This window comes from Natator depressus, chromosome 11 (assembly GCF_965152275.1).
Source record: "Natator depressus isolate rNatDep1 chromosome 11, rNatDep2.hap1, whole genome shotgun sequence".
Taxonomy (NCBI): domain Eukaryota; kingdom Metazoa; phylum Chordata; order Testudines; family Cheloniidae; genus Natator; species Natator depressus.
In genome coordinates this window covers 70,062,191-70,075,563 of record NC_134244.1, presented here as the reverse complement: position 1 = coordinate 70,075,563, position 13,373 = coordinate 70,062,191, and the positions used below count along the sequence as shown (strand labels likewise).

At 41.8% G+C, this 13,373-nt stretch overlaps 1 protein-coding gene across 4 annotated transcripts in view; it reads left to right on the top strand.

Annotated features, from left to right (window-relative positions):
• The window catches only part of AGAP1 (ArfGAP with GTPase domain, ankyrin repeat and PH domain 1), a 680,051-nt gene that overhangs the window by 621,449 nt on the left and 45,229 nt on the right, over positions 1-13,373 (top strand). For all 4 annotated transcript variants that reach the window (XM_074968160.1, XM_074968159.1, XM_074968162.1 and 1 more), the window contains one exon: positions 1,780-2,002. In XM_074968160.1, the coding sequence (XP_074824261.1) occupies positions 1,780-2,002 (223 nt within the window). The remainder of the gene's footprint in view (positions 1-1,779; positions 2,003-13,373) is intronic.

The following is a 13,373-nucleotide window of genomic DNA, read 5'->3' as shown; positions in this document are numbered from 1 at the left end:
TGTCACAAGGCCTAAAATAGAGTATGGAGCTGCAGTTTCCCCTTTGGCTGTTAGCAATATCATCAGTGTTGGCGGAGAAACACAGAACCCTGAACTCATGCTTTGGCAGGTCAGTGAAAGAGATTTTATTCCAAGTTGCAATCGTTTGTAAATTGTAATTTAACACACATTCTCTTACTAATTTAGACCTTAAACAATTACTTTCTTTTAATCTTTTCAGCTAGCTTTCAATACTACACAAGTCCCCCTATGTACTGTTGGAGACATGAAAATTATCTATTAAAGATGATTGGAGGGTGAGGGAGGGAAAACAATTTGTGCCTTTTGTAGATCCTGTATGATGTACAAAGAATGCATGAAAGGAATAGCAAGTCTTGTCTTCCTTATTTTCACAGGACTCATTGGAAATCTAAGATTTGTACTGAGCTTTCTCAACACTTAATCAAAGGACTAGGAGTGACAATGAAGCTTTAACAAATAATTCTATTCTTCTGTTTGAACTTAATTTTTTTTAAAATTCTTTATTAGGGCTGTTCAAAACATTTCCATCAACAGTTTTCAAGGGAAAATTGGGTTTTCAATTAAACAAAAAAATTTATGGAAAGTGTCTGCCTTCCTTGAAAATATTTGAATTTTTGTCCAATACCCAAATTTTTTGGCAGAAAACCAGAAAATATTTTCAGGTTTTGGCAGCTTTCAGTTGCAGAAAAATGTTCAGTTTCTGTTGCAGAAAATTCAGGAAAAAATCATTCTTACTGAAATGGAAATTTCTTACACCAGTGAGGGAATCCCATTTTCTGACCAGTGTTAAAATTTACAGTGTGAAAAGAAATCTCCTGCCCTATGAACCAGGTTTTTCCTGCTTGATATCGTGATATACTAGCTCTTCAGAGCTCCATAGTGTCTCCCAGGAAAAGAAAGGTAGACAAGATCTGACATCAAGAAAAGCACCTCCAAAAATCCTCCCTCGGAAGTGTTTCATTGCATGTGTTAAAATTAATGTTTGTTCAAGAGAGGTTCAGACAAACTTGCATTTAAATAACATAGCATGGTGACAAACATGAAACATCTTGAGAAATGACTTTGAATTTCTTGGCTTTTGCCAGGTTTGTCATAGCCTTGTCTTTTGGGCGGTAATTTTTTTTTCTGTAGAATTGTTCTTCCTAGTACACTTAAAAAAAATTGCACATTTTCATCTTAGTACTTATCTCCCTGATCTTAGAGATGAACCATACCCCACAGCATGTTAGATGTATAAGTCCTAAGTAGGTGATGATATAGATGGTTATTAAGGGAGTTGAGATAGTTAGCAACAGCAACATTGTATCAAGTAACTTTTTCCTTTGTAGTAATTGTCTACAAGTGGTTCCAGATACCCAAGGAGTGGCTTTTTCTACCACTTCATCTGAGCTACCTGCTACCGTCTTTTTATCTTCCCTACTGCTTCTTTTCTCTTTAGAATCACAGGTTCCCTTTGTCTGTTGGAGTGTTGCATGCGCCTTCCTTTGAGCCCATCACTACTTCTTGTCAACTCAGTTACGGTCTGTAGGAGGAATGTCACATTGAGAGGGCTAGACCTAGGGACCAAACTTTTGCCTCCACTTCCTGTCAGGCTTCCTAACAGTGCTGTGAGACCAAGAGACCTGAATATTACTCCTCTTGCTTCCCCAGCCAAAATCATTATTCATAAGTTCTTCAGCTCTGAGAGAGGTTTAGAATGTGTCACAAGGAATTTTGTTTTGTTTTTTTTAGTGATTGTTTGTGTCTATCTTCCTGTAGACCCTGACTGGGCCAGTCTGAATCTGGGAGCCCTCATGTGTATCGAATGCTCAGGTATACACCGGAACCTTGGCACGCACTTGTCACGTGTACGGTCACTTGACCTGGATGATTGGCCTATAGAACTCATCAAGGTGATGTCATCCATTGGCAACGAGTTAGCAAACAGTGTCTGGGAGGAGAGTAGCCAGGGACGTATGAAACCCTCTTCAGACTCCACAAGGTAGGCTATTTTGTTCCCTTTTGTGTACAAAGCATCCATATATCAAAACTGTGACTAAGATTTTAAAAAATGAGTATCTAAAACTAGGCACATAAATACATATTTAGGCATCTAAATTTATGTCCTGATTTTCAAGACTATTTGCTTCAAGGGGAGCTTGCTGGGTCTTAGCACTTTTTACTATTTATGGACTTCTAGGAGCCAAATTTCAGGCACCATTTTAGCATATGTCAGGTAAATGTGAAGTCTGACCAAAAAGTGCCAAAAATTCAGTGAGCTTGGTAACTTTTGTACTTGCCAAGGCTGCCTCAGGAGTTTCGAAGTCTTTCAAACGGTGGGAAATTTAAGCCTCCCAAACTTTTCTTCCATCATTTTCATTAGACTGTATTGTGTGTTTAGCTTTTGATAAACCAGTAAATCTGACCCTCTGGGTACTTTACTGTAATTATCAATGTTCTTTCCATAATCATAAGCTAACCCAGCAAACTGCTGTCTTCTTTTACACCTAACTGTGAATTCTTGGGGCTATAACATTATTGCTCTTATTGTTTTGAGAGTTCTGTTCCAAATGAGGCTGCTTAATTTCCTTATGTATCTAAAGGAGTCGGTCTATTGGGTAAGTGTATGTTTTTCCATGACTAATACAATATTTTATCTACAAATCTTAGGTCAGCATACAGAAGATCCTCTCACTATGGTTTGTTATCCTAAAAGAAAACTAAGGTTGTTTTTGTATTGCATCCATATGATCAGGGTCAAATGGGTTAGAAAAAAGTTTAAATGGTTTAGAAAGAAAAGTTAACAGTGATGGGTGTTAAATGTAAGAGCTGATAATCACACTGAACAATTAAGAAATACTTGCTTGGCGAAAGCAATGTGACCACTGGTAGTCTCTATATCAGTAGAGCAGATTTCAGACATGAGAAGGAGCCTGGACTACCTTGCCCAGCTAGTCCAACCTTTTAAGTTGCCTTCAGAAGTGCGTGTGTTGCAGTTGTCACACTGCCACACTCCAGGGGGCTAGCATGTCGCACTGACTGCATCTGAGCACCGTTTAGTCCCCAGGTGTCAGATATTCTGATGGAGGTTTAGCACTTGATGTCAGTGTTTGCCTCCTGGATGTAAGAGAATACAACAGAAGGGTACTTTTCCTTTTTTTTTTTAAATGCATATGCTTCATTTCTGGAGTTTATTGTACCCAATACCAGATTTACTGAAAGGATAACTGAATCTATACCTGTGCCGCCTTCTACAGAAGATAAATAGATTTGTCCTGTTGACTGTAATAAAGTTAACCATATCTTACTGCATTATTTCGTTTGCACTGAAAAATGAATTTGTGGTGCCACCTTTGGTTCATCTTAGAGAATGAAGGCAGTGTATTAATCTGGCTATTTATATACACAAGTGTCCATCTAAATATGTGCATACTCAGATATACACATGGAGTTCATAGAACCTGTATATCCTGTATATGTGTGCATATATTTGTAACACAGATCAAATAAATTAAGAATTTCACAAATTAAACTAGATCTAACTTAAAATATTGTTATTAAATCAGCAGCATTATCTAATAACTGTAGACTTCATCTGAAGACACTGTTTTGTTGTTTTGTTTGACTATAGCTCTTTAATAATGAGGCATTGGAAAGATTTATTGATTCCGAATATTAAAGATAGGCTTCACTCTCAATATTTCAGTTCACAATATTTTTAAAGATTTTTGCAAGGCTGGATATAATAAATGAAAGAAATTGTCTTGGTAAACCCATGCCACAATAAAGATCTCAATGGAAGGAGAATACTAGTGTTGAAATCAAATAATTCAGTTCTCTAACAATGTTTGAATTAAGGCTTGGTTGGGTGGTTGCATTTTCTCTTTATATTCCGTACTTAGAATTTATTTTAAACTGTCCCTGCATCTTCACAATTCCTTCATGTATGTATTTTGTAGTGTAGTTTTCCAGCTGTTTTTATATTTGTCAGTAACTTAATTAGCCTTCCCTCTGTTAACTTCCCTCTGTTACACATGTTAATGAATGATTTTTTTTCTCAAAATTTGGAACAATAACTCATCATGGGACAATTGCATTTTTGATGGCCTTTAGTAAAATATTTAATAACTTTTGCACAAGAAACATTTTAAAATCCTCCTAGTTTGAAGTTTAACCCTGTTCTGTGACATTTAATTGGGTTCATCTGGTGTAAAATAATCGTAATCATACTTGGTTTCACAGTTTTACTCACCACCTCTTGGACGTAAGTTAGACACTAGAATTTTAAATATAACAAATTATTCACCTAGTAGTTGTGTTACTCCTGAGTTGAGTTTCACAAAAGAAAGCCAACAGCCAGACACTCTACTATGGACGTGGAGTCTTGAGGAAAAAGTGCTGTTGTGGGACATGAGATAGGTTATGGGGTTGGATGGGGTGAGCAGGAAAGTGGGTGAGCTGGATGGAGAGCTGGATGTTATGAGTTATAGTGGCTGGGTGACTTTATCATGGGGTTTGGAGGCTGAAAGCAGAAGGAGAAACCACTAGCAGGAGGGAAGTCAGTCTGCTCTGAGCCATAGCATGAGTTCCCCTCCACACGCTAAGGCTTACTGGTCCTTCACACAGCTCAGGGGCCATCCAGAACCTGAGATCTGCAGGCTGGCACATGAGGAGCCAGCAGCTCATACACTCACAGCTTCGTGGCTCACCGTCCTAGTGAGCCATAGAAGCTCCATCGGGCAGAGGGGGTAGAGAATCACTAGTGCCTCCCTTCTTTCTCATCCTCCTGCACTTACCCATTCGTCCTCCACCCCAACATGGTCACTCATCTTTCATGGCCCCACCAATATCTCCACTCCCCCATCCCACTCGCTCCCTCTCTCTCCCACAGGCCTGCTTAATTTCTCATATTTCCCACTCCACTCACCTCGCCCACTGACCCACACTCCCTCTTGCTTGCCACATACCCCTCTAGCCTCTGAGCAGGGCCTGCAGACACATGCTAGAAAATGCAGGAAGAGAGGATAACACTGGGAACAAACAGTAGAAAAGAGTCAGAGGGATAAGTAGTGTTTTCTCCCAGTCCACCCTTCATGGTAAACTGTCCTGGGTTTCATTTAGAAAACAGGTGGGAGTAGATTGGCTGGGGAGAGGTAAGGGATGAGGACCGTGGCTGAAAACTTCATTCCTCTACCACAATGGAACATTCTACATACTTGTAAAGCTCATCTGTTCTAGAGATGCCAGCCCACGACTGTGGAACTAACTCACACAGCAGTGTGTAGCCTATAAGGCTATCCTGCTTGCTTGCTTATATATCTTTTCTTATGAGTTTAATCATTTGTTATATTATAGGTTTGTTGTTTGTTATTATAATGGGTTTATCAATTTGTATTAGAGTATTTTGGATGGTTGTATTAGAGTATGTTAGCTGTAACTCAAGGAACCTACAGGCAACATCCTGTATGTTAAGCTAAGGCAAGTGAACATACTTATGTTTGAGACCTTTACCCTAAATGGGTGGTGATGAGCTAAAGCATACAGTATATATGTTTGTGACCTTTAACATAGATAAATGGGCATGTTTAGAGCTAGTTGGTAGGTAAGGCCACCCAAGTTCATGGCCTTTTTCAGACTTTACAGGTACAGCACAAATGACATGGAAACAACCAGGTTAGGACAGAAATAGCAGAGGTGAGGATGAGCTAATGGTCACTAATAGTTACGAATATGTCATTAATACTCACGACCATGCCAGCCTATAGAGTAAGGGAACCCTAACGTTTTCATAGGGAGGAAATTAAGTTTTGAGGAGGGCATTTAGGGAAGAGGGCACTTAGGGATCAGGCCCTATAAAAGGGGCAACCCACCATGTTGGGTAGGTTCAGCTTGTTCATTGGTAGTTCATCCTTGTTAGTTCTTAATGGATAGTTTTAAGTAAACTTTAAGTTAGCTTCTACAGTCTTTCAGCAGCTTTTAGCTGTAGCTTCTTCTAAGTTCTTCACCTCCCACTCAAGACTTGAGGAACCTGAACCATCGAGCTCTCTTGGCATGCCAGAGGCAAGGCTGGTCTTTTGTCTCCTATCATCAGGTTATCAAGGAAGGGTGTGAGTATATTAATCAAGAAACCTTTATAGTATATAATACCACATATCCTGCTACAACAATATTATTGATTTTGTAATTGATGGATTATTCGATTATTATTTGATTACTATTAAATTACTATTCCATTTATTTCAATAAAAAGCTTAAGGCTGCATTTTGTTCTCAGTGAGAGTTTTCTTGTCAGACATCCTGAGAGTCCCGGCAGATTCTGTGTAGCCTGATTCTGGGACAGGAACCTTATTATCTTCTGATCAGATTAATGGCGAGCCTATAACCCATATTATCTATTAATCTCCCATAAAATCAGGCAACAAATGAAGGGTGAATACAAACCTCATCACCTTCTGCTCTGAATGTAAGGCACTCTTCTTTTGCCTTTGGCTTTCTCTAACACAGCAGTTCTTAAACTGTAGGTTGGGACCCCAAAGTAGATTGCGACCCCATTTTAATGGGGTCGCCAGGGCTAGTGTTAGACTTGTTGGGGCTTGGGGCTGAAGCCCGAGCCCAAGCCCGACAGCTTCAGCTCTGGATGTCGGGGCTCAGTTTTCAGCCCTCCCCCCAGCCTTGGGCTGATGCCCTTGGGTTTTGGCCTTCCCACCTGGGGCAGCGTGGCTAGAGCGGGCTCAGACTTCAGTCCCCTTCCTCCTGGGGTCATATAGTACTTTTTTTTTGTCAGAAGGGGATCGCGATGCAATGAAGTTTGAGAACTCCTGCTCTAACATAAACATATAGCTCTGTGTGTGCATATATATATAAATATTTTACTTTTTTTTTTTTTAATGTTGCCGCGTACACTTCTCCCTCTGCTGAGGGGATGGGAGAACAAACAGATGACAGATGTCAGTCATGTATGCTGTGTCACTCATATCACTTAATGCACTTCTGGAAGGTGATCAGATATTGTGGTGATGAGGGCAGTATAAGAACCCATTTAGAGTATGGAGGAGTTGGACATCCTTCTCTTTCCTCCCAGCTGCTAAAATTCTCCTGTTTGAACCTCTGTAGCCCCATCAAAAGCTTTCTTTGCTCCCCACGTCCACAGATGCCCTGTCTTTTCACTTTGAAAGGCTGGGTTAAACATTCTGCAAGAGGTGATCACAATGGTCTCTTCTGACCTTAAAGTCTATGAGATTGCTCCCCCCACAAAAAAAGGCTAAATAAGAGAAATTAAACACAAACTCTGTCTCTCTCTGACAGGCATGGTTCCCAAAATAACACTACTTACAGAAGATATGATGCAAGGAAAGGTTGATTTTAAGATACATTTGTTAAGGAAAACAGAGCTACGTGGGTTTCACCGTTTCATAGTATAGTTTGTCTGATGTGAAGCTACCAGTGGCTGCCTGCAGGCTTGGGATGGGGGAGGAGGGAGAATGATTGACTCTGGTCCACAAATAGAGTACATCATGTAAGGATGCTCAAGGCAGCATTGAGGTAAAGCTTTAGGAAGTACTGTAGTAAAGACATTCTCTCCAGTCTCTTTCACACAGGACCAGGAGAAGCTGAAAGTGCTGGACATCATTTCAAGAGCAGTCCTTCCACAGTGTTAGGAAGCATCATTGACTGGCCACAAATGGAGTCCCATGCATTTGTCCTCTGTGGAAAGAGTGTAAGGGGGTGAGATATGCAGGTCCTTTAGGGTGGAATTGTGAGCAGGTCAGCAGTAAAACACAGAATATGTGAAAAGCCATTTCCCAGAAAGTGGGAAGGGGCACGACTGTCATCTCCCAAACATTTTGTTTTATACAGTTTATTTAAATGTGCCTGTCCAGGACTCTAGCTGCATGTACAACATGTGTTTTAGATGCACATGCAAAATTGAGTTGAACCAGTATCAATACCAAAAACCTCCTAAATGAAATTCTTCCTTCTCAACCCACTCAAACCTCTCTCTGAGGAAGACTTGGAAACCAGACAGGCTTTCCAGCATGTTCTGAAGATCAACAAATGGAGACTCTATCAGACTGGGCCACATAAGTTCCAACACTGAAGATTCTTCATTGAAAATGTCCTGCCACTGGCAGTCTTGCTTTATACCGGGGGCTGTTAGCTCAAACACCTCTGCTGATCTTAGTGTCACATGAGGGGTCAGAGACAGTCTGTGAGATAACAAGGACCCCAGACCATTTAGAGGCTATATATCAAAACCAACACCTTGGATTGCACCAAGAAACAAATTGGAAGCCAATGCAGGCTATGGGAACACGTGTGTAATGTGCTCCCTAAAGGAAGCACTCCTGAGTAAATAAGCAGCCACAGTCTATACAAGCTGAAATTTGGGTTGAGGATAGTTGTATGAAAATGATGAGGAAAGAAAGAAATGTGTGTTACTAGTAAACATGGAAACTTTTGTTAATGCGGGGGGAACAGTATGGTAGAATTTGTGAAACTAGAAAGAAAATGTGAACAGCTGGCCTTCTGATTGTTGTCCATGGGTCCCTGATTAGGTCAGCTTTAGAAAGCTTGTAATTGGTTCCACCAATTATCAGCAGCCCTGAGAACTGCCGTTCAAACTTCTGGAGCATTGTGACAAATTGAAGCAGACTGCTGCTGAAGGAGTATCGACTTTCCATTTCTAAACAGGGGGATCATTAGTCAAGAAAAGCATCTTTTAATTACTCCCAGGAAGAAAAAAAATCTTTTTGGTATGGATCCTGCAACAACTTCCATTTTTTCCAAGTGTATTCAATATTAAATTTATTGTCTTGGGGGGTGATTTGCCCTCAATCCTTCCCTCAGTAATGTGGGTTTAATTTGCAGTGAGAAGTCAAATTAGAGTAGATCAATATTGCAACAATTAACCAGATCTGAGGGTGAAATCAGGATTTTCCCCTCTAATTGCTATTGATACTATTTAAGCACACACTTAAAAAATTGATTTTGAATGGTGTAATCCTGAAGTGGTTTGTGGATAGTAGCAGTGGGCAGGTGGACAGAATTTACTTGATAAAGGAATGTGAAGATATTGTTGGAGGTAAGTGATGGAAGTCGGTCTTTGGAATCCTCATTAAAGGATCTTATGCATAATGTTTGTACGCGCCTTTGTCAGTATTGTTTTGAAGTTACATCAGAATAGTGGATTATTTTGTGGACCTTTTCTTGTGTGTGTGTGTATATATATATAATATATATATATTAGGGCTGTTGATTAATTGCAGTTAACTCATGCAATTAACTCAAAAAAATAATCACAATTAATCGCACTTTTAATTGCACTGTTAAACAATAGAATACAAATTGAAATTTATTAATATTTTGGATGTTTTCTACATTTTCACATATTTTGATTTCAGTTACAACACAGAATACAAAGTGTACACTGTTCTCTTTATATTATTATTTTTGGTTAAAAATATTTGTACTGTAAAAATGATAAAAGAAACAGTGTTTTTCAGTTCACCTCATACAAGTACTGTAGTGCAGTCTCTTTATCGTGAAAACGCAACTTACAAATATAGAGTTTTTGTTTACATAACTGCACTCAAAAACAAAACAATGCAAAACTTTAGAGCCTACAAGTCCACTCAGTCCTACTTTTTGTTCAGTCAATCACTCAGACAAACAAGTTTCTTTACATTTACGGGAGATAACGCTGTCCAATTCTCACTTTCTGGTGACATTGTAAATAAGAACAGGCGTTCGCATGGGACTTTTGTAGCCGGCATTGCAAGGTATTTATGTGCCAGATATGCTAAACATTTGTATGCCCTTCATGCTTCATTCCAGAAGACGTGCTTCCATACTGATGACACTCATTAAGAAAATAATGCATTAATTAAATTTGTGACAGAACTCCTTGGGGGCGAATTGTATGTCTCCTGTTCTATTTTACCTGTACTCTGCCATATATTTCATGTTACAGCAGCCTCGGATGATGACTCTGCACATGTTCTTTTTAAGAACACTTTCACTGCAGATTTGACAAAATTCAAAGAAGGTACCAATGTGAAATTTCTAAAGATAGCTACCGCACTTGACCCAAGGTTTAAGAATCTGAAATTCCTTCCAAAATCTGAGAGGGACGAGGTGTGGAGCATGCTTTCAGAAATCTTAAAAGACCAACACTCTGATGCAGAAACAACAGAACCCGAACCACCAAAAAAGAAAATCAACCTTCTGCTGGTGGCATCGGTCCACTGCTTTGGATTGTTATCGAGCAGAACCCGTCATCAGCATGGATGCCTGTCCTCTGGAATGGTGGATGAAGCGTGACGGGACAAATTAATCTTTAGCGCATCTGGCACTTAAATAGCTTGCGACTCTGGCGCAACATGTTCTCGCTTTCAGGTGACATTGTGAACAAGAAGCAGGCAGCATTATCTCCTGCAAATGTAAACAAACTTGTTTTTCTAAGCGATTGGCTGAACAAGAAGTAGGACTGAGTGGACTTGTAGGCTCTAAAGTTTTACATTGTTTTATTTTTGAATGCAGTTATTTTTTGTACATAATTCTACATTTGTAAGTTCAACTTTCATCATAGAGATTGCACTACTTTACTTGTACTAAGTGAATTGAAAAATATTATTTCTTTCATTTTTTACAGTGCAAATATTTGTAATAAAAAATAAATATAAAGTGAGCACTGTACACCTTGTATTCTGTGATGTAATAGAAATCAATGTATTTGAAAATGCAGAAAACATCCAAAAATATTTAAATAAATGGTATTCTATCATTGTTTAACAGTGCGATTAATAGTGTTTAATTCTTTTAATCACTTGACAGCCCATAAATATATAGTGACCGGGCCAGATGGCTAAAGGAGAGGGATAGAAGGCAGATATATTAGCCCCAGGTTAAGTAGGTCCCTTTTCCCTGCGTAAGGTAACGGAAGGTTCCAGAACAATCAGGAACTTTCTGGAAACAATTAAGGCAGACAGGCTGATTAGAACACCTGCAGTCAATCAAGAAGCTGCTAGAATCAATTAAGGCAGGCTAATCAGGGCACCTGGGTTTTAAAAAGGAGCTCACTTCAGTTTGTGGTGCGTGCGAGGAGCTGGGAGCAAGAGGCACAAGAAGCTGAGAGTGAGAAGGCGTACTACTGGAAGACTGAGAAGTACAAGCATTATCAGACATCAGAAGGAAGGTCCTGTGGTGAGAATAAAGAAGGTGTTGGGAGGAGGCCATGGGGAAGTAGCCCAGGGGGTTGTAGCTGTCACGCAACTGTTACAGGAGCCACTGTAGCTCTTATGGAGCCCTTACAGAGATGAACCACGGCCATGATGGGACACAGATCATATGGGCCAGCAATTGGCTGCAGAAAATGACGGGGGAGGATGACATAGAGACATATCTCCTGGCCTTTGAGAGGACAGCCCTACGGGAGGCCTGGCCTCAAGATCAATGGTCTGGCATCCTCGCCCCATTCCTGTTTGGGGAGGCCCAGAAGGCCTTCTGTGATCTGCCTGAAGAAACTGCAGTAGACTACCCCCAGCTGAAAGCAGAGATCCTGGCCAGATCTGGGGTAACGACCGCAGTGCGGGCCCAGCGGTATCACGAGTGGAGATACCAGGAAAACAAAACCCCGCGGTCCCAATTATTTGACCTCATCCATCTCACATGAAAGTGGTTGCGAACTGAGTCCTGGAGTCTGGAGGAGATACTAGAGGTTCTGGTCATCGACAGGTACACGAGAGGACTACCGCCAGACCTTCGTGCCTGGGTAAGCCAGAACTAACCCTCCACCTACGACGAGGTTGTCGCACTGGTAGAAAAACAAAGGACAGCGAGGGAGTTGCCCCGACCAGTTAAGGAAGAAGCACCCCAGGTTAAACTAGCAGCACCAAGCCCTAGAGCTCGGGTGACTGGGCCACCAGGAGAGCCCAGGTGGAAAAAGAGAGAGGGGCTGAAGGCCCACCAGAAGCCACAAAGAGTCGGAGCACTGAGGGGGAAGAGGATCATGATGTTAGACTGTCCAAACCAAGAGACTGGGGAACGCCTAGGGCTCCATACGGATGTTATGCCTGCGGGGAGTGGGGACACATAGCTGCACAGTGTCCCAATGCTGAGGAGCCTATGCAGTGTAACCTGGGGAACTAGGCAGACCCATGCTCCCTAATCCACCTTGTGGGGGTCTCACTAACCCCACATATGTATACCAGACCAGTGAAGCTAAATGGGGTAGAGACCACGGCACTGGTTGATTCGGGGAGTGCTATCACGCTTCTCTCGGGGAAGCTCGTGAAGCGTAGTCAGCTGCTGTGGGCTAAGCATGCGGGGATAACATGCGTCCAATGGGACAGTTGATTATTACCCCACCATCCCAGTAAAAATTGACATTCAGGAGAACACAGCAGCAGGTGTTGTCTCTAAACTCCCATACCCAGTGCTCATAGGGAGGGACTTCCCAGGGTTTGGAGACTTACTTCTGGTAGGGGAATTGGAGAAAGGGGGAAACCCTGAAGTCAGTGAGGCATCCACAGTAGACTGTCAACCCCCAATCTTCTCTGAAATATCCCCAGATTTGTTCTCCACTCCCAGACAGAGTAGAAAGTCGAAAAGGGAAAGGAGGGTAGCTAAGCCCTTGGGAACCCGAATACTGACCCAAAGCCAGAGGGTCACTCTCTTAAGTAGGGGGACCCAAGCAGCTGAAAAGGAGGCCACCCAGGAGGGAGAAGCACCCGAGTCTGACCCACACCCTAACGCTTCTGAACCAGTAGAGGCAACAGAGACTGGCCCCCTAGATCTCGGGCAGATTAGCCCCGGGAGAGGAAATTTTGGACGGGACCAGGCTGAAGACCCAAGGTACGACGACGTTAGGAAGGAGGTGACCAAAATAGATGGGGTCCCCATGGAAGGGAAAACCCAGGGACCAGGACCCTACTTCATAATGAAGAAGAATCTCTTATACCGGATTGCATCAGTACAGGGGCAGAAGGTACAGCAGATCCTAGTACCTCAAAAACACCAGAATGCTGTATTAAGTCTTGCCCATAGTCATCTTTTTGGGGGGCATTTGGGGGTAGAGAAGACCCTGGCACGGGTCCTGCGATGATTCTGCTGGACCGGAGTGCATGAAGAAGTGCAGAGATACTGTGCGTCCTGCCCAGAGTGCCAGCTGCACAGTCCCCATCCCCACTTGAGGGCACCTTTAGTACCCCTTCCCATCATAGAGATCCCCTTAGAGCAAATAGCCATGGACCTAGTGGGACCCCTGGAGAAGACAGCCCGGGGCCACCAATATATACTTGTTCTGGATTATGCTACTCGCTACCCAGAAGCCATCCCGCTGCGGAACACGGCCTCTAAAATGATAGCTAAAGAGT